The following is a 24,049-nucleotide window of genomic DNA, read 5'->3' on the forward strand; positions in this document are numbered from 1 at the left end:
CTAAGATTTTATCGAAAGTGAAAACTAATCAGATTTAAGTGTTTGATCACCTAGTGTATGATATAAAAAAATAAACTTATATTAGTACAATTTACAAAGAATTGTATAATTATTCAAAAATTATAGTTATACAATAAATAAATAAAAAAATCTGAGAACCTGAATGAATGAAAAATAATAAACTTTTTCAGCACTTCCTTCTTCTAAGATTTTATTGACTCGTATATATAGCACGAGAGAGTCAAAGATTTTTTTAAAACTTTTTTTTTTGGTTATCACAGTAGACATAAACTATTAGTCAAGAGTTAAAATAAAAAAAGTTTACATATTAAAAAAACACTCAAGTTTTACTAGCATTGTCTACAATATTTCTCCACTCGACATGATAAGGACTAATTCGTTATAAATCTGAACTCCATTTAATAATCTGTCGTTGGCTAATGAATTGCTGCATGCACAAGACAGAATTTAAACCCATGTCACTTACTTAAGTGAACAAGTGAGTTGACCATTCGACTAACTAAAATTAGTTAACCTTTATATATTATTATTAGAAATAACCATTTTTGACCATGAAAGATTCAAACTCTGACAAAACTAACCATAAAAAATTAAAACTGAAGTTATATCCATATGGGATAAATTTTGTTCGTAAAAAATGACCAATGATTAAATTTGTATTCATAATTCCGTAAATACTCGTCTCATTTCCTCATCATTCTTTCTTTTTATTCCATAACCACCACCTCACTTTTCTCCTCCGTGTAAAGAAGCTTTTATGCCATTCTTCTCTCTAGGACTTCTCCTCTTTTCACCGGTTATGATCTCTCCAGGTATCTCTCCCTCTCAAGACAGCAGAAATGCTCGAGAAAGAAAAGCCTGGAGCAACACATGTAGTGTAACGCCGTTCTCCTTGCCTACTCTGATCATCATCGCTTCTAGAGTCGCATTTGTGCCCCAGCCGCATACACCGCACATTTTGCAGCAAAGAGAAGCCACATTTACCAACGCTGGCCACATCAACTAATCTAATCCCTAGTCCCATCGAGCGTTCAAAACCTAATCTCTCATCATCCCACAATCACAGCAACCAGAAACACCATCAGAGGAGCCTCATCCCCAACGTAATCGAGCAGATGCATCCGTCTCGCCGCAAAGTTTCAACCAGAGCAAGAATCAATTAGAGCACCGACTGAGGTTCTCTTCGGTGGCCATCATCGTCAACCCCATCAGATCTATGTCAGCAAGTAGTGCGATAAAGAGTGAACTCGTCCTCATCGAAAGAGAGGCCCTGATTCCCAAAGATTAGGATTAATGTGGTAGAGTGAACTCGTCCTCATTTTTATTTTTGTTCGGGTTATGGTTTTAAATTTGTTTTTGGTGCTAATTTTTGGGGAGGGTTTATTTCTCTATAGCTCTCCAATTGAGACTTGCATTGAAGCATTTGATTAACGTTGGTGTAGGGGCGATTGACGCCGATTATAGAAGACCAGTTGAGGTGATACTATTCAACTATTTGGATGTTGATTTTGTGGCTTGGTTTATGTAAATGGAAATAACTCTTCTGAGAAGAAGGCATGTATGTGGCTTAGAACCTTTAATTCCATCTAGGAGGTGTGGGAGCAGTGATAGACAGCAAAGGTAGCAGCAATGGAGGTGAAGACGAGGGAGAAAAAGGAAGGGGAGATGCAAGAAAAGTGCGAATGGCGGTGATTACGGAAGAAATATGAAAAAAAAAAAGAAAAAAGTTAAAGATATTTACGAAATTATAAACAAAAATTTAATTATTTGTATTTTTTACAAACAAAATCTATTATTCTTATTATTATTATTATTCCCAATTTAATTCCTATCAATGCAATGCACACCCAAAGTCTCACTTAATTTTATCCATTACACTTATCGTGTCTGCGTATTGAATATGACATTCGACTTTTCGGGTTTGATTTCAACTGTGTGTATTAATAAAAAATAAATTTTTTTTCCAAACATACTTAAACACATCTAAATACTCTTACGTATCAACATATTCAATTTTATTCTTAATATATAATTTTAAAATAAATTTAAAAATAATATATACTATTATTTATTAAAACAAAAATATTTTAAATATTTTATATAATTAAAATAAAATTAAAAAATTAATTTATATTTTAATATTAATAAATATTAAAATATTATTAAAAAATATTTTATATTTTATATATATATATATATGACACATATCCCATATGGAGTTCCGTGTCGACGTACATCGTAAATTACGAGAAAGAACTATGTTGAAAACAATTTTGCAAACAAAGCTATGTTCATTCTTATTAGCATGCATAAGTGCCACCTACCAACACCACCATATCACATATTTCTCTACCAACCAAGGTTTCTTGTGATGCAAGCAAAGCCTAGTACATAATTTTCATGTCTAAACTCTCAACTCACAAAAGCACTTCCTTGTTAAAGATCCAGCTGAACTTCACGCTATGCGACTTCTTCATGTTGCGTGCTCGCTCATCAGCACGCTCTTGCAGCCTCCTGATCCTCTGAGATAACCCACACACATAATCTTGTGCTCGTTTTCCCTCAGCCGTCAATCCTTCTAGCTTCTCCAATCTCCACCGTCCAACAAGGAACTCCAAGATATCAGCATAATCATTGGCCGTGTACACGCCCAATCGCTGCGCCACGGCGGAGAAGTGCTCGAACAACTTAGGGTCACTCCCATCGTACATCAAGTGTGCTGGCATTGTGATCTTTTTCTGCATCATGTCTCCTATTGCAACAACTGCATCACTGGGATCCACTTCTAGAAGCTTCTCAACAATCTTTTGATATGCGTTTTCGTGGCGCTTTTCATCTGCAGCTATGGTCCCACATATGCGAGCCAGCACAGGATCACCACCCTCCTTTGCTAGCCGGGCTGTGTTTCCATGTGACACGAAGGTGGCTCGTTCTTGAAATGAGGTGTACACAAACCCCAAATAAGGATTGTTTTCGGTTCCTGGATCCTGTCAAATTCAAACATAATCAAATTTGGAATAATATCAATAAATAATTTTATTTTTTTGATAAAATTAAATAAAAAAATATTATATTTTAACTATATTTAATCTAATTCTTTTAGTTTAACATTTAACTCATTTTTTAAATATTAATTATTTATCTTTTATGTAATTATTTTGGTAAAAATTCAGATTCCGTTAACTTCACTTAAAGTTCTGCATGTGACTTTCCACAATTATTTGTCTTGACAAGTGTTTAAGTAAAACACTCAAATTGTAATTTTGATTTTGCCATTGTAAAAATCGTATATATTTTTTTTGCAAAGTGAGAGCTAAAATTCTAAAAACGCTCTAGTTGATTAAAAAAAAGGTTAAGATATACATATTGAATACTAGAGCTTCAATTTTGAATAAAACATTAATTTATTAATATTTTATTCAAATTTTATCTAATGATTCCAACTGTTTAAACAATTTCATTTGTTTAAATTTTTTTTATATCTTTCAATGAAATATACACTAAAATAGACAATAAAAGCACTATGTTATTAATAAAGTTCAAAATGAAACTAGTCACACAATTTTAAATATGAGTAATGCTAGGGCCAGCAATTTTTGTGATTGTTAGCCATCAACTAGTCATCAATGATGATTTGATGGTGTGAGATTGGTGTGAGATTTCATCCAATGGCTCCTCTGCTGGTTACATGCTGGCCAAAATTCAATAAAATTACTGCCCCTAGACTTTTCCTTTCAATATATAAGCTTTTGTAGAATTAGCAACTTATATTTATGGAAAATAATACTTATTAAAATTATAACTTAACATTAATTTTGTACAGTAAATTAAACACTATTAAATGAAAGTTACTGAGATTTTATAGTAAATCACATCTCAGAACCTCAAATATCAGATAATAATTAAATTTAATTGAAATTAAAAGACTTATACCATGCCAGCTCCAATGAGGTATTGCACTGTTTTTTCGATCATCAACATATCAACCCGACCCGAAAGATACAAATAAGTTCTGAGCAAATCCCCATGTCTATTCTCTTCAGCCGTCCAAGCTCGAGTCCACACGGCCCACGGGTTTGGGCTTGACCCGATCTCGTCCCCAACCCCATCTAAGTTGTTAATCATGCTCTGATAAGTAGGTAGAGCATCCTCCGTGATCATATCACCCACCAACACAACAAAGTAATCATCCGGAATCTCCGCAGTGCGCTGCCGGAGATTCTTCACCTCATCGGTGAATTCATCTAAGGGTTGCGATGAGTCTGGCACCAAATTCTGTGGCTGCCAACATTGTTCTACTGGCTTCAGCATCGGTAGCACACATTCTGAGGCCCAGTTTTCCAGTGACTTGAAAATCTCGATCTTTTCTGGTGCCATGGAGTGGGTTTTCTGGGATTTCAAGGGAGGCGGTGCCGCAATGGCGGCCGCTCTTGGCAATGCCATGATGTGGCGGCCATACTTTTGAGCAGGTGAATGCCAGAAAGTTTGAGTGCGCAAGGAACTTATTTGCATTTGCATGTTTTTTTTTTCTCTTGCTTGAGGATGGAAATGGTGTTAGAGTGAGCAAGGTCATAAATATTTGTAGGAGAAATGTGCAGTAATGAACATCTCTTTTGTGATATTTCTGTGGGTAAATGAATCCTTGCACATTGGAAAAATAAATTGTGATTACTGATTAGATTTGGTTGGTTATTTTTGGTTTAGAAAATGTTGTCCATAATTAGAGGAAGTGCTGGTCCCACAAGGGAGGGTATTATCGACATTGAAGACAAACTATTTGTTTAGTAAGTTGCATTGAAAGTGCCAATAGAAATTGGTGGGGTTTGTAAAACAGGGGGTGCTGTGGTTTTGGTAGAATAGTTGGAGAGAAAGGATTGATTAATGATTCCTGTGGATTTTTAGGGGCCTTATAAATCTCCTTGTATTGTTTTACTAAGTTTTTTGTTTTTAATTAAATTTAAATTTTGTTTTTTATTAGCTTACCACGAGACATTAATAAAGACCATTTTTCTAGATTTTTTTTTCAAATAAATTACAATACACCTAAATACTTTAATCTTAGTGAAATTTAGTTTATATTTTTAATTTAGTATCTAATGAGTTAGTTTTTTCACTTGTTGAGTTTGAGGACTGCGTTGAAATGATTTTCTATTTAATAAAAAAAATTCATTATTCCAATGTGTGACACATGTTTAAAGAAACCATCAAAATAAGATGAGTTGGAATTCTAAGGACACTCCAACAAAGTTTGTATGATGACATTTAATAAACTTCATCACAGATTCACACTTGGATATGTGATATGCTGAGTTGTTGACATTGAGCCGAATAATGTCTTGTCTACCAGAATCACTACTATAGATTTTTTATTTTTTTTTGTTAGCCTTTTACATTATAGTTCTCCTTAAAGTTCTATAAAATCATACTTAGTGATAATTAAATGAAATAGATTATTTTTATTTTACTATAATTTTAATTACATTGATAGAGTATAAAGATCACTCCTCCATCAACACACTGGAGGAAATTGTATTACATGCAAATATGGGATTATTTAGCTTTCTTCAAACATAATTGCAGATAGCTTAGTATAAATTATCCAAATGTGTTTCTGCAATGACCAAGGCTTTGGATGCTGCCAAGTTGCAAAAACATTAGCTTTGGAAATATCCTTATTCATATTTGATTTTCTAATTAATGGTTCCATGTTAGATTAAATTTAGAATTAAGTATGATTTTATTCTTTAAAATATTGGTAAAAAATTTTGTTTGTTCATAACTTTTTTTTGCATATATAATCGTTTCTAAAGTTTAAAATTATTTTTTTTTTACTTAAATATTAAAATTTTGAACTAAATTACTCATAACAAAAAAATTATAAAATGAAAAAATAAGAAAAAGAGAGTGTTTATGCTCTTGCAAAAGAGGAGGAGAAGAAAAAAAAAGGAAGAAGAAGAATAATAAGCTGTCCACGATCCACATCTATCTCTGTCTCTGCTTCCGCTATCACCTTCGTATGATTTTGGTCTCTAAAGCAATGACGATTTTAAAATCAAGTTAAATTTTAGGAACGATTTTGTATGTAAAAAAAAATTAAGACAAAAAAAATTTCAAACTATACTTTAAAGACCAAAATTCTACTTAACCCTTAAATTTATTTAGATCTTTGAACTCGGACTTGATTTATTGCACAATGATGTGCCTATAAGATTGCTAGATAAATGAATTTAGATTTCTCCTTGATAGGGATGATAACACTACCTGAACCTGCGGATATCCATTTTACTCCTATTCGCTTGGGGCAGATTTTTACTTGGGTGGGGTCAAATTTAGGTAATGAAAAGATATAAGTAAACAATGAGAATACTAAACAATGTGAACAATGGATATGTCGGATGTTCAATTCACTGGGAGTGCGGATGCCGTCGGATGGTTATCATAATGTTAGAGTTTAGGAGGTAATTTGGGAGTAGAATGTTTTTTACTTTATTAAATCAATTCTAAAGTCATTGTTCACTAAAATCATTGTTTACCTAGTAAAATCCGTAGGTAATACCCGTCCCGATATATATATAATTTTAATATATAATATATGTGTTCATACCCTGGCCCAATAATAAAGGCCCAGGTCCAAACGAAAGGCCTAGTCCAGAGGATTGAGCCTTGCTGAGCACCGACCTTCGTACTAAGAAGTCGGTCTTAACTACGATTTACTCTAAAGAAGTCAGGACAGAGAACAGTTGGCAGATTAACATCAATCCAAATGAGTAACTGCCCCTAAAATCTCTCTAACCACTTCCGGGAGCCAAATCTTAACCTCCCTAAGATAAAGGGACGGTTATCACCCTAAAAGGGTGGCACTACTTCAGCGGTGGTTATTGGTTCATCCCTATAAATACCCTGACATCCCTCAGGTATCTCTAAACCCAATACATTCTAAACTTGCTCACACCCTTGTTAACTTAAGCATTGGAGTGTCTTCGCAGGTACCACCCCCCATTCACTCACGTACACAAGTCGGAAGGAGGTTCCAGCGTCCTGCTCGGAAGCTACCATCCGCAGACGATTGGGCCGGCCAAATACCGTCCAGTCCATCAATCTCCGGTTACCTACCGTAACATTGGCGCCGTTGCCGGAGACCCGAGAGATCAGCCACCGATGGCGGACAGATCCCACGAAGAAGGCCATGTGGAGACAGATTCTGAGCAAGAGAATCTGGATACAGGCAATAATGATGCGGACTTCACCCTCCACCAGGAAATTGATAATCAACACAGGGAAGGTACCTCCGGAGTAAAAAACCCGAAGGTAAACTCCTTAGAAGGGCGCGAATCGGAAAAAGAAGGACCATCCCATGTGACTGAACTCATGGGATTAGTCCACAGTCGCCTGGAACAGTTAGAACAAGAACGGGAGCGACAAAAGGAAACCAAAAAGAGCCTAAAAGAGGAGATGGAACGACGAAAAGAGTTAGAAAGAAAACTCTTAAAGTTAGAATCCTCCCTCAAAGGTTGCAACTCCCGTGACGAAAAGGAAGAGCCGCCCTTAGGTGGGGAGGATCCTTTCAGCGAAGACATAATGAGGGCAAAAGTTCCGAAGAACTTCAAAAGCCCTGATATGGACCTCTATGACGGAACCACGGATCCAAAGCATCACCTGAGCAACTTCAAAAGTCGGATGTACCTAGCTGATGCTTCCGACGCTACGCGATGCAAAGCCTTCCCGACCACTCTATCGAAAGCAGCAATGAAGTGGTTTGATAGCCTCCCCCCGAGGTCGGTTACTGACAAACCCCAATTTGACGGTTTATCTTGTATTGATTTTAGGGGATTTTATCACCTTTCACCCACATTTATTCAATGAAATAGCATGGTTTTGTATATTCTCCTTTAATTGTGCTTAAGAGTGAAAACATGCTTTTTAGGTCTTAAAATAGCTAAATGTAATTTACCTTGATTCCATTAGATGCCTTGATATGTTTGTTAAGTGATTTCAGATTTAGGAGGCAAAGATTGGATCAAGGGAATGAAGAAAAAGCATGTAAAGTTGGAGAACTCATGAAGAAATGATGGAACCAAAAAGCTGTCAAGCCTGACCTCTTCGCACTTAATTGACCATAATTTGAGCTACAGAGGTCCAAATGATGCGGTTTCAGTTGGGTTAGAAAGCTAACATCCGGGGCTTCGAAACGATATAAGATTTGCCATAGTTGCTACACGTATGGTGGCGCGCATGCGCAAAGTACGCGCACGCGCCGTTGCTGCCACCTAGCCCACTTAATGCAACATGTGGCCAGCGATTTTAGAAGCCTTGTGGGCCTAATCCAACTCATTTCTGATGCTATTTAAGCCAAGAATTGAAGGAGAATCAACATACTTTTAGATACTTTTCATACTTTAGATATTTTTTGATCATTAGCTTAGTTTTAGGAGTTAGAGTTAGTTTTAGAGAGAGAAGCTCTCACTTCTCTCTAGGATTAGGAATTAGGGTTAGATTAGGATCTCATAATTCTAGGTTTAATTCAAGTCTCCTTCTACTTCTACCTTCAAGTGGTGATTGCTACACTTTGGTTCTTCTTTCTATCCCTATCCTCTTGTTGTAATTTCTCTTATTTTGTTTCTAGGTTTTGTAATTGAGATATTCTTGTTCTTTTGTTTTCTTTTAATAATGCAATTTGAGATAATTCATGTGATTGTGATGTTGTTGATTGTTGTTTTGTTAATTCTTTGTAATTGTTGGTTGTTGATTCCTTTTATTCTTACAAATAAAAATGCTTTCTTTCATTACCCTCCAAGTGTTTGATGAAATGCTTGAGAGGATGTTAGAGTAGGATTTTATGTTCTTGGCTTGAGAAGGTAACTTAGGATTTCTTGAGTCACTAGTGTCCAATTGATTGCTAGTTGATAGCCATTAACTCTAGCCTTCATTAAATCCAATTAGTGGAAAGCTAGGATTTATGGACTAGGATTGATATAACTCACTTGACTTTCCTTTGTTAATTGATTTAAGGATGACTAAGTGGGATTAATCCTTGCAACTACCATACTTGTGGCTAGTGATAATGATGAAGACCCTTGACAACCAAATCTTGCCAAGACCATTTTGTTAATAAAGTTTTCTTACCATTTACTATTCATGTTTCTCATCTAAAACCTCAAATATAACTCACAACCAATAACAAAACACTTTATTGTAAATCCTAGGGAGAACGACCCGAGGTCTAAATACTTCGGTTTATAAATTTTTGTGCTAGTGACAAACAACTTTTTGTATGAAAGGATTATTGTTTGGTTTAGAAACTATACTTTACAACGAGATTTCATTAGTGAAATTCTAAACCGTCAAAAATCCAATCGTCAAAATGGCGCCGTTGCCGGGGATTTGTAATGGTGTTATGTTATTGGTTATTGTACATATGTGAATATTGTGAATATGTTTGTCTTTTGCTTGTTTGTTAGTTTTCGTTAGGTTTAGGACTTCGTTGCTTATCTTTGTTAATTTTTGTTTTCTTTGCTATTATGAATTCTCATCCTCACTTTGGCTATGAGTTTGGCTCAAATTATGTTGTAAGAAATGGGAACTACAATGGTAATATGCATCAAGGATTTGGGCACAACCAAAGATGGGAAGAGCCTCAAGGGATTGATCAACCTTCTTGGCAACAACCTCCAACTCCTTATGGGTACAACTCTTATCCTAATGCATATCAATCTAATGGATGTGGTAACCCCTATTGTGATTGTCAACAACCACTACCACATGCCTATGAACTACCCACTCAACATGATTTTGAACCACCTTGCTCACAAGCCCCATATCACCAAAACCCTCCATATGACCCCAATCCTTATCCACCATACCCACCACCTTATGAGCCATATGAACCATACATGGAACAACCACCATTCCAACACAATTACTCTCAAGAACCACCTCAATGCACACCATCTCCATACCCTTACCAAGAAGAACCACCTTCCTACTATAAACCCTCTCTCCAAAATAATGAACCCTCTTATCCACCCCAAGTCCCAATAGATGACTCTCTCACATTGCTACTTCAAGGACAAGCGGATATGCAAAGGAACACCCTAGAGTTTGTGACTAACTTGACCAAGGTAATGTCTACCTTAGCCTACAAATTTTTGAACACTCAAGGTGCTTCCGTGGCCACATGTGAAGAATCCATTGAAGATCATAGCATGAAGGAGAGATTGGAAAACCCGGTGGAAAATGAGGGAGGCTATTTTGTATTAGAGCAATTGGAGGAGCCTATGGTTATTGAAGAAAAGGAAGAAGTGGTTGAAGATTTAGGAGACGTTGAGAGTCCATGGGAATGTACCATCATGGAAAACTCTTCCAAGAAGCTTGACATTGATGTTGAGGAGGGTGCGCAACCTCCAAAGCACATCATGATTGAAGACTTTGAAGAGGTTGATCAAGAGATGGATTCAATTATTGATGAGTTCCTATCCACAATTGAATCCTCTCCCATTGAGCTTGACATAGAGGGTAAGGAAGAAGATACCTCACCTCCCATACCCTTGGTAAGCCACGAAGACAATATTAAATTGGAAGGAAGCTACCAAGAGGAAGAGGTTGAGGTTGATATAAGTTGTCAAGAGGTGGAAGTTACAAGGAAAGAGCACAAGAGCGTAGACATCGCAATGGCTAAGTGTGGGGAGGTCCCCCTTCCCAAGCCACCATCACCTAACATAACATTCAAGTGGGTAAAATTTCTATCCCTAAGCTTCACTTTCTCACTTGAATATGGGTTGATTGAAAATGATGGTCAACTTAGAGCTCTTTGTGGAGTGAAGAGTAAGAGGGAGTGGTGTAATGGTTGGAAAAAGAATGTTAGGCTCATTAAGGTTAAACCCTCAAGGCATAAATACTATGGTTGGAGGAATGCTAAATTGTATGGGTCTAGAAGGAGAATTTGGTACATAAAGGAGAATTCTATATGCCTACCACCCAAGTTGAATCATGATGATCAACTAGAAGATGGGTGTGAAAATAAGATATGGGATCCCGGATCACAACATGAAGACCAATTTTGGGAGCTCATATCTTGGGGAGAACTTCACCCAAGTTTGGTGAAGATGGTTGGAAATTCTGTCAACCAATTGAGAAGCAAAGATCCTTGGAGATTCAAGGATGAGTACAAACATAAGCCACCATGACAATAAGCTCCTCAAATGTCCAACTTAAGGACTTAAACTAAAAGTGCTAGGTGGGAGACACCCCACCATGGTAACATCTTTTCATTTTCTTTCTTTGTACATATTGGTAGAATTAGTTTAAGTTCATGTTTTTATTGGTTTGTTAAGTTTAGTTAGAAGTATAATATGATAAATAAGGTTTTAGGGTGTTTTGGTAGTTGTTTGGAGGATTGAAAGGCTTGGATTGGTGCAAGAACTTAGAAAAATTTTGAAAAACAGAACACCATCCACGCGTGCGCGCACCTAACGCGTACGCGCACCTGAGCATTTTTTGACCACCCACGCGGACGCGCACTGTACGCGTACGCGTGGGTGCAAAAGTTCACCTCCGGCCAAAAACCTGAGAGTTAGGCCTGCACTGTGCGAACATTGGGCCTAAGGCACAAGCCTATGCACGCGTGCGCGCACTTGGTGCGTACGCGCACATGATCTTAAATTGGCATGCACGTGCACGCACACTGTGCGCGCGCGCGTCGATTGCACAATCTGCACTCCTGGTACTTTTACCCGAGAGTTGTGCCAGACTTAGGCCGACACTATGCCTCCGGCCTAACTCGATGCACGCGTGCGCGCACCTGGCGCGTACGCGTCCTTCAACCAATATGCACATCGACGCGTAAGCACGCATGACGCGCACGCGTCGGTAAAAAAAAAAGAGTTTTTTTCTCCCCTTCCATTTTCTTTTGCTTATCACATTCGCATACCTCTACTCTTCCCATTTTCATTTAGTTTTTGTAGCATGTTTTCGGTTTTTTTTTAGTCATTTCAATAATGGTGTTGGATTCTTACACTCAATTGTTGAGAAATTCTTACATTATTTTGGTGCTTCTTGACTTGTTTGATATTGTTGGGTGATGAAACTTTTAAATCAATGCTTTATCTTGTATGACTGTTGTGTCTTTGTGCATTGATATGACCTCATATTGTCTTTCATGACCCACTTATTCTCATTTGAACTTGATGCTCAATACACTCTTCATGCTTTAACTTTAATCTTGCATCAAGTATTAGTTGATATGCCCTTTGCTTATATTGTTTTTTTTACTCACATGTTGTAGCTACCATGTAGTAGAGGACCATACTCCTACTTGGCATTAGCCCCCGCCTATGTTCTAATTGCTTTGATGTCTTTGTTATAGGCTTAATTTTCTTTCTTTTTCTCTCCTTCTAGGTTGGCCACCAAGAAGGAAAGGAATGAGAAAGCTTCTAAATGGGGCAACAAACAAGTTCATCCGCACAACCCTTTGAAGAAACTCATCAATTATAGCAACCCATCCACCTTGCTCTTCTTTGCATGCACCGAGGACGGTGCAATCTTCAAGTGTGGGGAGGTCGTTCGACCGATCTCCATGGGTAACAATTTCCTTTTCAACACCAATTCTTAGTTTTCTTTGTTAGATTAGTTATTGCATTGCATGATAGGTAGCATGTTAGTTAGAATCTGTACATATTTTACTACCTTCTTCTTATTAGGACTACTTGGTTAGGATGATGATTTCTTTCCCAAGAAACCATTTTATGGCAACCTACCAATTTGAAAAAGAAAATTTGTTAAACTTGCTTGAAAGAATGTATTTTGGAACATGGTTTTGAGCTAAGAACACAAGCAAGTGAGATTTGAGCCTAATGGTGTGGTTACATCTTATAACCACTTATTTTCCCTTCTTGTGTGCATTATTCTCTTTCTATGATTGTAATCTTTGATTTGTTTGATTCTTTATGTCCATTATTTTGTGTATTCATGCATTTATATGATTGAGGCCATCATTTCGTTAGCTCACTTACCCAAATGGCCTTACCTTTTATCTTCTTTTGTTAGCCAAATTCGAGCCTACGCTTAACCCACTTGTTCTTTAATTTAGCACATTACAAGCCTTAAAGCAAAAAAACACAATAAATGTCCTTAATTTGGATCTTTGATTGGCTTAGGCTAGTGTGTGTGAGTATCACTCAAGTGTGGGAACTTTGGAATATTGGTTGGGATAAAAGGGTGTTTGTGTTTTGTATTTTTATATTGGGGAATTAGTACATACTCAGGTATTGATTAAATGTATAGATCTTATGCATTGATGTTCTTGTGTATAGTTTGAAAGAAAAAAAAAAAAAAAGAGAAATAAAAGTGAAAAAGAAAAAAAAAGAAAAGAAAAGAAAAAAAATATAGAAAAAAAAGAAAGAAAAAAAGAAAAAAAGAAAAGAAAAGTAATAAAGGGGACAAAATGCCCCAAAGTGAAGCTCAATAAGAATCAATGCATAAGTGTTGTGAAATGAAAAGAGAATGCATGAGTATGTGAAAAAGTGAGGAATGGGTAGTTAGATTAGTACTTAATTGTATAGGTCATTATATAGGTTAGGTGGGAAAGTTTAAGTTAATCAAAGATTCAAATCCTAAGTCCACTAGCCATATATGATCCTACCTTGACCCTAGCCCCATTACAACCTAAAGAAAAGACCTCATGATACATGTATGCATGCATTGAATAATTGTTGATTGTTAGAAGATAAACAAATCTTGGAAAGTATGATTAGGGGAGAATTGAGTAAATCAACCCCAAACACCGAGCGACTAGAGTGCAAACACTTCCGGTGAGGGTTCGATGCTCAATTCCTTGATTCCCGGCTTTCATGAGCATTCTTCTTGCAAGTTTACTTGAACTTCATTTTGATATTCGAATTGGTAGGATTCATGAATCGTTATATGATCTTGGCCCTACTTGTGCATATATGTCTTGGAGATTGATTTATTTTTAACCAAGTAAGTAAAACCATTTCGCATTTAGTTGCATATAGTTTAGGTTGCATATAGTTTATTTACATTGAATAAATGTTGATGACCTTTGCTTCATTCTTGGTTTAAGCATGAGGACATGCTTGGTTTAAGTGTGGGGAGGTTGACAAACCCCAATTTGACGGTTTATCTTGTATTGATTTTAGGGGATTTTATCACCTTTCACCCACATTTATTCAATGAAATAGCATGATTTTGTATATTCTCCTTTAATTGTGCTTAAGAGTGAAAACATGCTTTTTAGGTCTTAAAATAGCTAAATGTAATTTACCTTGATTCCATTAGATGCCTTGATATGTTTGTTAAGTGATTTCAGATTTAGGAGGCAAAGATTGGATCAAGGGAATGAAGAAAAAGCATGTAAAGTTGGAGAACTCATGAAGAAATGATGGAACCAAAAAGCTGTCAAGCCTGACCTCTTCGCACTTAATTGACCATAACTTGAGCTACAGAGATCCAAATGATGCGGTTTCAGTTGGGTTAGAAAGCTAACATCCGGGGCTTCGAAACGATATAAGATTTGCCATAGTTGCTACACATATGGTGGCGCGCACGCGCAAAGTACGCGCACGCGCCGTTGCTGCCACCTAGCCCACTTAATGCAACATGTGGCCAGCGATTTTAGAAGCCTTGTGGGCCCAATCCAACTCATTTCTGATGCTATTTAAGCCAAGGATTGAAGGAGAATCAACATACTTTTAGATACTTTTCATACTTTAGATATTTTTTTATCATTAGCTTAGTTTTAGGAGTTAGAGTTAGTTTTAGAGAGAGAAGCTCTCACTTCTCTCTAGGATTAGGAATTAGGGTTAGATTAGGATCTCATAATTCTAGGTTTAATTCAAGTCTCCTTCTACTTCTACCTTCAAGTGGTGATTGCTACACTTTGGTTCTTCTTTCTATCCCTATCCTCTTGTTGTAATTTCTCTTATTTTGTTTCTAGGTTTTGTAATTGAGATATTCTTGTTCTTTTGTTTTCTTTTAATAATGCAATTTGAGATAATTCATGTGATTGTGATGTTGTTGATTGTTGTTTTGTTAATTCTTTGTAATTGTTGGTTGTTGATTCCTTTTATTCTTACAAATAAAAATGCTTTCTTTCATTACCCTCCAAGTGTTTGATGAAATGCTTGAGAGGATGTTAGAGTAGGATTTTATGTTCTTGGCTTGAGAAGGTAACTTAGGATTTCTTGAGTCACTAGTGTCCAATTGATTGCTAGTTGATAGCCATTAACTCTAGCCTTCATTAAATCCAATTAGTGGAAAGCTAGGATTTATGGACTAGGATTGATATAACTCACTTGACTTTCCTTTGTTAATTGATTTAAGGATGACTAAGTGGGATTAATCCTTGCAACTACCATACTTGTGGCTAGTGATAATGATGAAGACCCTTGACAACCAAATCTTGCCAAGACCATTTTGTTAATAAAGTTTTCTTACCATTTACTATTCATGTTTCTCATCTAAAACCCCAAATATAACTCACAACCAATAACAAAACACTTTATTGTAAATCCTAGGGAGAACGACCCGAGGTCTAAATACTTCGGTTTATAAATTTTTGTGCTAGTGACAAACAACTTTTTGTATGAAAGGATTATTGTTTGGTTTAGAAACTATACTTTACAACGAGATTTCATTAGTGAAATTCTAAACCGTCAAAAATCCAATCGTCAGTTACCAGCTTTGAAGACCTCTCAAGGAAGTTCTTGATGAGGTTCTCTATTCAGAAAGACAAAATGAAACATGCACCGAGCCTCCTGGGAATAAAACAGGAGGTCGGAGAATCCTTACGAGCCTATATGGAAAGGTTCAACAAGGCATGTTTGGAGATTCAAGATCTGCCCACCGAGGCAGTAATAATGGGGTTAGTTAATGGGCTTAGAGAAGGCCCCTTCTCGCAGTCCATATCCAAAAAACACCCCATCTCCTTGAGTGATGTGCAGGAAAGAGCTGAAAAGTACATCAACATGGAGGAAAATGCTAAGCTGAGAGACCTAAGTTGGCGACCTAGGCACCCTCCCTCAATAAAAGAGAGGGAGAGGGAGACCAAGAAGAAGGAAGAACTCGATCTCGACAGACCAAGGAAGTACCATTCTTATACTCCTCTAAAAGTTTCAATAGTGGATGTATACAGAGAAATCTGCAACACTGAAAGGCTGCCACCCCCCAGACCCATCAAAAATAAAAAGGGGGGAAGCCGCAGCGACTACTGTGAGTACCATAAAATATATGGTCACTCCACGAACTATTGTTACGACCTTAAAAATGTGATAGAAAAGTTGGCCAGAGAAGGTCGGCTTGACAGATATCTCATGGAAAGGTCGGACAATCATGGGAAGAGGAAGCGAGATGATATCAACAGAAGAGACCCACCACCGTCAACTCCTGAGAGACATATCCATATGATCTCAGGGGGGTTCGCGCGATGGGGACTCACAAAATCCTCTCGCAAAAGGCACCTCAAGAGAGTCTATCAGGTCAGAGGAGAATCGTCCAATCTCCCTACCATCTCATTCACTAAAGAAGATGGGCAAGGAATAACCCCTGGACATGATGATCCAGTAGTAATAACTATGATCCTAGCCAATGCCCATCTCCACAGAACCCTAATAGACCAAGGAAGCTCAGCGGACATCCTTTTTAAGCCCGCTTTTGACAAGCTAGGGCTGGATGAGAAAGAATTAAGAGCCTACCCCGATACCCTATACGGATTAGGGGACACGCCAATAAAACCACTGGGATTTTTGCCCCTCCACACCACTTTTGGAAAAGGGGAAAAATCAAAGACTCTGAGTATAGACTTCATAGTCATTGATGTCGGGTCAGCATATAATGCTTTAATCGGCAGAGCTACCCTCAATCGACTCGGAGCAGTGGTATCCACTCCCCACCTCTGCATGAAATTCCCGACCTCAGCGGGAATAGCAACGGTAAGGGGAGACCAAAAGTTGGCGAGGAAATGCTACAATGAAAGCCTAAATCTGAGAGGAAAGGGCAGAGAAGTTCACACAATAGAGCTCAGTGGCGCAAGGGCCAGAGAAGAGCTGCGACCACAACCGAGAGGAAAAACCGAGGAGATACAGGTCGGTAAGGAGGAAGGGAAAAATACTCATATAGGAGCCAACCTAGGGGAAACTCTAAAACAAGGATTGACTAAGCTCCTAAGAGATAACTCCGACCTCTTCGCCTGGAAAGCCTCTGACATGCCTGGGATAGACCCCGAGCTCATGTCCTACAAACTCTCGATTTATCCGGGATCCCGACCTATACAGCAAAGAAGACGCAAGCTCGGCCCAGAACGAGCCCTAAGAGTAGAAGAACAAGTACAGGCGCTCCTGGAAGCTGGCTTCATCAGAGAAGTCAAGTACCCAACATGGCTAGCCAATGTAGTGCTAGTCAAAAAACAAAATGGCAAATGGAGAATGTGTGTCGACTATACCGACTTAAATAAGGCATGTCCCAAGGACCCTTATCCACTACCAAGTATTGACACCCTAGTGGACTCCAGCTCGGGGTATCAATACTTATCATTTATGGACGCCTACTCGGGATATAATCAAATCCCAATGTATGAGCCAGACCAGGAGAAAACATCATTCATCACACCCAGAGCTAATTTCTGCTACGTGGTCATGCCATTCGGATTGAAGAATGCAGGAGCCACATATCAAAGGTTGATGAATAAAGTATTTTCCCCTCACCTGGGGAGTCTGATGGAAGTATACGTCGACGATATGCTAGTAAAGACTAAGAAGGAAGTCGACCTCTTGTCAGACCTCTCACAAGTCTTTGACACCATAAGGCTGCACGGGATGAGACTAAATCCCGCAAAGTGCGCCTTCGCGGTGGAGGCAGGGAAGTTTCTAGGATTTATGCTAACACAAAGAGGGATCGAAGCCAATCCCGATAAATGTAGAGCCATCCTAGAAATGAAAAGTCCGACTTGTTTGAGAGAAGTCCAGCAGCTGAATGGCCGACTTGCAGCCCTCTCCAGATTTTTGGCAGGATCGGCACTAAAATCCCTTCCATTATTTTCCTTATTAAGAAAGGGATGCCAGTTCGAATGGACTCCTGAATGCGAGGAGGCGTTCCAGGAGTTCAAAAAGTTTTTAAGCCAACCTCCTATTCTGACCCGACCAGCATCTGGAAAAGACCTCGTCCTGTACTTATCCGTAGCAGACAAGGCTGTCTCATCAGCCCTGATAAGAGAAGATGAGGTCGGACAACATCCAGTTTATTTCATCAGTAAAGTTCTACAAGGCCCTGAGCTAAGATACCACAAACTAGAGAAATTTGCCTACTCCTTAGTAATAGCCTCACGAAGGCTACGACCTTACTTTCAGGCTCACACAATAAGAGTCCGTACGAACCAACCCATGAAGCAAATCCTCCAAAAGACGGATGTTGTAGGGAGAATGGTTCAATGGGCAATAGAGCTCTCCGAGTTCGACTTAAGATATGAAACTCGGACGGCGATCAAAGCCCAATGCCTCGCCGACTTCGTCGCAGAATACGCAGGGGATCAGGAGGAAAAACCAACTACATGGGAACTCTATGTAGACGGATCTTCCAACAAAACAGGAAGCGGCGCAGGCATAATATTGGTAGATGAAAGAGGAACCCAGATAGAGGTTTCCCTAAAATTTGAATTTCCAGCTTCAAATAATCAGGCAGAATATGAAGCCTTGATCGCTGGGTTTAAGCTGGCAGAAGAAGTCGGTGCAACAAAGGTGATGATATACAGCGACTCACAAGTGGTGACCTCCCAGATAAGTGGAGAGTATCAGGCAAAGGACCCAAATATGAAGAGGTACTTGGAGAAAACTCTGGAGCACCTTGGGTGCTTTGCAGAAATCGAGGTTAAACACATAACTCGGGATCTAAACAGCAGAGCAGACGCCCTATCCAAGTTAGCAAGTACCAAATCGGGAGGGAACAACAGAAGCCTGATCCAAGAAACCCTCCAGGAACCCTCAGTAGTAAAAATAGTAGACAAACAGGAAGTACTTGAGGTAGTCGGTTTAAACCTCGGATGGATGAGCCCCTTGGTCGAATACATGAAATTCGACATCCTCCCTAAAGAGGAAAAAGAGGCTAAAAAGATTCGAAGGGAAGCACAACACTACACCTTGGTAAGAAATATTCTCTACAGAAGGGGAATATCAACACCACTGTTAAAATGCATACCGACCTCAAGAACCGCCGAGGTATTAGAGGAAGTACATAGTGGGATCTGCGAAAACCATCTCGAAGCAAGGTCACTAGCCAGGAAAGTAATCCGAACTGGATTCTACTGGCCGACCTTGCAGAAAGATGCCACAGAATTTGTGAAAAAGTGTCAACCATGTCAGATGCATGCAAATTTCCACGTGGCTCCACCAAAAGAGCTAATCAGTATCACTTCTCCATGGCCCTTTGCAAAATGGGGAATGGATTTGTTAGGTCCCTTTCCCCAAGCTCCAGGACAAGTCAAATACCTGATCGTGGGAATAGATTACTTCACAAAGTGGATAGAAGCAGAACCATTGGCCACCATCACAGCTCAAAGAAGTCGGAAGTTCCTCTACAAAAACATCATCACAAGATATGGGATACCTTATTCCATCACTACAGATAATGGAACCCAATTCACCGACTCTACCTTCAGAAGCTTAGTAGCCAGTATGAGAATCAAACACCAGTTCACCTCGGTGGAGCACCCACAAGCCAATGGGCAAGCCGAGGCAGCCAACAAAGTCATACTGGCAGGGCTAAAGAAAAGATTACAAGTAGCAAAAGGAGCTTGGGCTGAAGAGCTCCCCCATGTGCTATGGGCTTACAGGACAACACCCCAATCTGCCACTGGAGAAACACCCTTCCGACTAGTCTATGGCGTAGAAGCAATGATACCAATAGAAATCAACGAGCAAAGCCCAAGGGTAATTCTCCATGACGAGATCGGAAACATACAGGGGCACAAAGAAGAGTTCGACTTGCTCCCCGAAGTCCGAGAAGATGCCCAGATAAGAGAAGCAGCATTGAAGCAAAGGATGACTACAAGGTACAACAAAAAAGTCATTCGAAGAACATTTGCCCCGAATGACTTGGTCTTAATCAGAAACGACATTGGAGTCAACAAATCAGGGGAAGGAAAACTTGCTGCTAATTGGAAGGGACCATACAAAGTCAATGAAGTTTTAGGAAAAGGTTATTATAAAGTAACCGACCTGAACGGCACTGAGTTCCCAAGGTTGTGGCATGCTTGTAATCTGAAAAGGTACTACAGTTAAAAGCAAACTCTACTCCCTGATGTACTCTTTTCCCAACTTCGTGATTTTTTCCCAAAATCAAAGGGTTTTTTCTGGAGAAGGATTTTTAACGAGGCATCATAGTAGAGGCTAAGGGAAAATAGGCTATTAAAAATCCTTAGTAGCAAGAAGGTACCTCCCCAATCAATAAAAGATCTTTTTTCATCTACATTATCTCTTATAAACTCCTTTCTATTTTTTAAGTCTTTCTACGAAACGCGCCGACTTAAGCTCGACAAAACGTGAAAATCCCATGAACCGATCTAGATGGTCGTCAGGATAAAACGACGAGGTACAAGTCGGTGTAAAGAGGTTAGATGAGTTGATCGTAAAAAACTCGGGAACAATCCGACTTATAAGTCGAAAGGAAAATCCGAGTAGAAAAGCTCGGAAATACTCCGACCCGTGAATCGGAGTGAAGAACCAAGTAGAAGAAAAACGCATCGAAAAAATAACCTAAGTCATAAGAACTCACTAAAGCAAAGTTGAGTATAAGGAATAACAAAAAGAGATTGAAAAACCTAGGAAAAAGTTTAAAGAATGTCTTAAAGTCCTTAAACAAAAGGCTCAGAAAAACAGACAAGCCAAAGGGAAAGGTTTTCAGAAAAAGATCAAGGGGACTTCGAAAAATCAAAAAAGCATACACGCATAAGGTAACTTAAACCCTTATCCAAAAATGGTATTTATTTTGTCAATTTAAAAACCCTTATTAAAAAGGGTATTTTTTAATATTTTGTTTACGGCCTTGAAAGGCCAAAGGAAATTGTTCAACAAACACCACCAACCAAAAATAAATAAAAGTTTAAAAATAGGGGACCCACAGGCCGGGCCCCCAAATAGCCCACAAATCATTTTTTAGGAAGAAGAGTAGACGGATCACCCCCACCGGAGTCAGAAGGAGCGCCACCAGAGGCATCCATGGGAGATGAAGAGGAAATAGGAGGAACTGCTGAAGAACTCGGAGCATCCTTTCCATGAGGAGGAAACTCAATGATCCTCTGCCCTCGAGTCTTCAACTCTGATTCAGAAACGATCACAGGGACAGGAGGATCAACTATGGCCCCGTCAATAACAACTTTGTCAGGATGTAAAAGAGAAAGATCCAAGTCAGGAGCAATAACTCTGACTTGCTCCAGGAAGATCCTCCAAGACTCCTCGGCGCCATCAGCAATAGAGTCCTCCAACTCATCGTATGCCTTCCGAGAATTCAGTAGATCATTCTTCACAGACACAAGATCATTGAATAAACTTTGATAGCTGGCCTGCGCTGTTTTCCTCAAATCCATCTCCATGTTGCATTGGGCTTGCAAAACCTTCCCTTTCTCCCGGAAGGCATCTCTCTCCTCCTTCAGCTTGGCGACTTCCTTCTTCAATTCCCCCTCATGCTCTTCGTATGAGCGAAGCCTTCCTTCCAGCTCCTCGACCCTCGAGGTCATCCCTAAAGAGCTGAGAGAAGCCTTCTCAAAAATATCCAAGAGTTTGCCGCAAACCCCCGCCGCCTTGAGACTCTCCTCAATCATAGTGGTAAGGTGGCTCCGAACAGACATATCATCTATGCTTATACGAGCATGGGGATAGATATTCTTTCGGACGAACGCAAGAGCATCTGCCTTAACCTCACCGGAAGAGCCAGACTCTAAGGTCTTGCGCTTCTTCGGCTCAGGGGAGGGTCGGACGACGGGGGGTGGTTGAGAGGAAGCTGAAGAAGAAATCACAATGGGCTTGGAAAGAGTCCCAACATTCTGAGGAGGAGGAGGAGGAGAGATAACCCTGGCACCACCAGTCCTGGCGCGAGACTTTGCTTTGGCCTCCTAGACTCTCTGGTAAGATTCCTGAGCATTCGTCTTCGCCATTTCTGAAAAATAAAACAATAGCTAAGGAATTAAACAAGTCGAAAAGTTCAATTAACGAGTCAGGAATCTAACAAACAAATGAAAGCTACCTAGCTGTGCTTGGATAAAGGTCGGAGACCCTTTGAGAAACTTTTTAGTGTCCAAATATGGGGCCCTCCCCCACACTTCTCGGAGGAACCCCACAATGGCGGCCTCTACTTCATCCAGGTCATCCAGACCATATTTCTCACAAGGAGAAGCCTCCAGCCAGTATAAAGGAAAGCGAGGAGAAGAATTATCATCCAGAAAAAAGGGGTGGTGACCCTCTACAGCTTGCACTTTGAAAAAATAATTTTTAAAGTCATGGAAGGATTCGTCAAAAAGGGTGAAGATTCTCCGACCTTGTATAGCTCGGAAGGAAACCCATTGTTGTTTATTGTTTAGCCCACTGAAGGGCTTGGTCATATGGAAAAGATGGAAAAAGATTTTCAGAGAGGTCGGGAACTCTAAAGCATGGCTAATAAATTGATAAATTTTCAAAAAACCCCAAGAGTTGGGGTGAAGCTGGGTAGGGGCAACCCGACAGTGTTGCAAAACAGACATCTCAAAATCTGAAAAAGGTAGAAAAATGCCCAGGCGGGTGATCATGCATTCATACATAAAGAAGAAATGAGGGGCCGTTCCGTTGGCCCTCCCATGGCAAACTCGGTCCTCTGGACTTGGGATAAGCAATTCATACTTAGGTTCATCCTCATCCGAGGTACAGAGCCGGTGGTGAGTGCGAAGATGAGTAATAAACTCAACATCAACCAACGGCTCCTCCCCTAGGACAGTAACATCAACCCAATCTACGGAGGCCATTTTCTTTTCCTAAAGAAGATGAGGAAACCTACAAAAGGAAAAAGAAAAGAAAAAATCAAAAACAAAGGTCTCTAGAGGGGAGAAAAAAGAACCAAGCAAAAGCCTACAAACTCACTTATCTACAAAATAAAGGCATACGAAAAACATAAAAGAGAAAAAGAAACTAACCTCTCTTTGAAAATGAAGGTTGGAAGAAACAGAAGTCTCCGAAACACAAGAATGCAGCACGAACGAATGAAGAACGAACGAGAAAAAAATTAGAAAAATCGCAGAAAGAAGATAATGAAAGAGAGGGAAAAGTATTTATAAATGCTCTAGGGGCATAATGGTAAAAACGGAGCAGTCATTAATGAGAGTGCACCGTTACCAAAGCTATCAATCCCTAGGTGCATCCCTAACGGACACGACGCTTGAATAGACATAATTGTCAGAAACAAAAGGTCGCGAAAATCACGTCGGTTTAAAAACCCGCGTCTCATCCACGAAAGTCGGCTACGAACCCGAGTAAAATACTCGAACCCAAGTCTTAAAGAGATCTTGGGCTCAAGTAGGGGCACTGTTCATACCCTGGCCCAATAATAAAGGCCCAGGTCCAAACGAAAGGCCTAGTCCAGAGGATTGAGCCTTGCTGAGCACCGACCTTCGTACTAAGAAGTCGGTCTTAACTACGATCTACTCTAAAGAAGTCAGGACAGAGAACAGTTGGCAGATTAACATCAATCCAAATGAGTAACTACCCCTAAAATCTCTCTAACCACTTCCGGGAGCCAAATCTTAACCTCCCTAAGATAAAGGGACGGTTATCACCCTAAAAGGGTGGCACTACTTCAGCGGTGGTTATTGTTTCATCCCTATAAATACCCTGACATCCCTCAGGTATCTCTAAACCCAATACATTCTAAACTTGCTCACACCCTTACTAACTTAAGCATTGGAGTGTCTTCGCAGGTACCACCCCCCATTCACTCACGTACACAAGTCGGAAGGAGGTTCCAGCGTGCAAACCTGCTCGGAAGCTACCATCCGCAGACGATT

General features: G+C 39.4%; 1 protein-coding gene across 1 annotated transcript; it reads right to left on the reverse strand.

Annotated features, from left to right (window-relative positions):
* Positions 1-2,292: 2,292 nt before the first annotated feature.
* On the reverse strand, positions 2,293-4,659 carry LOC130935557 (stearoyl-[acyl-carrier-protein] 9-desaturase 6, chloroplastic-like). Its single transcript, XM_057865352.1, has 2 exons — positions 3,955-4,659; positions 2,293-3,008 (listed from the first exon to the last, which is right to left on the reverse strand). Exons 1-2 carry the CDS (start codon positions 4,537-4,539, stop codon positions 2,439-2,441), a joined length of 1,155 nt encoding a protein of 384 aa, XP_057721335.1. The 5' UTR covers positions 4,540-4,659; the 3' UTR covers positions 2,293-2,438.
* Positions 4,660-24,049: the final 19,390 nt, after the last annotated feature.

Source organism: Arachis stenosperma, chromosome 6 (genome assembly GCF_014773155.1).
Source record: "Arachis stenosperma cultivar V10309 chromosome 6, arast.V10309.gnm1.PFL2, whole genome shotgun sequence".
Classification (NCBI taxonomy): domain Eukaryota; kingdom Viridiplantae; phylum Streptophyta; class Magnoliopsida; order Fabales; family Fabaceae; genus Arachis; species Arachis stenosperma.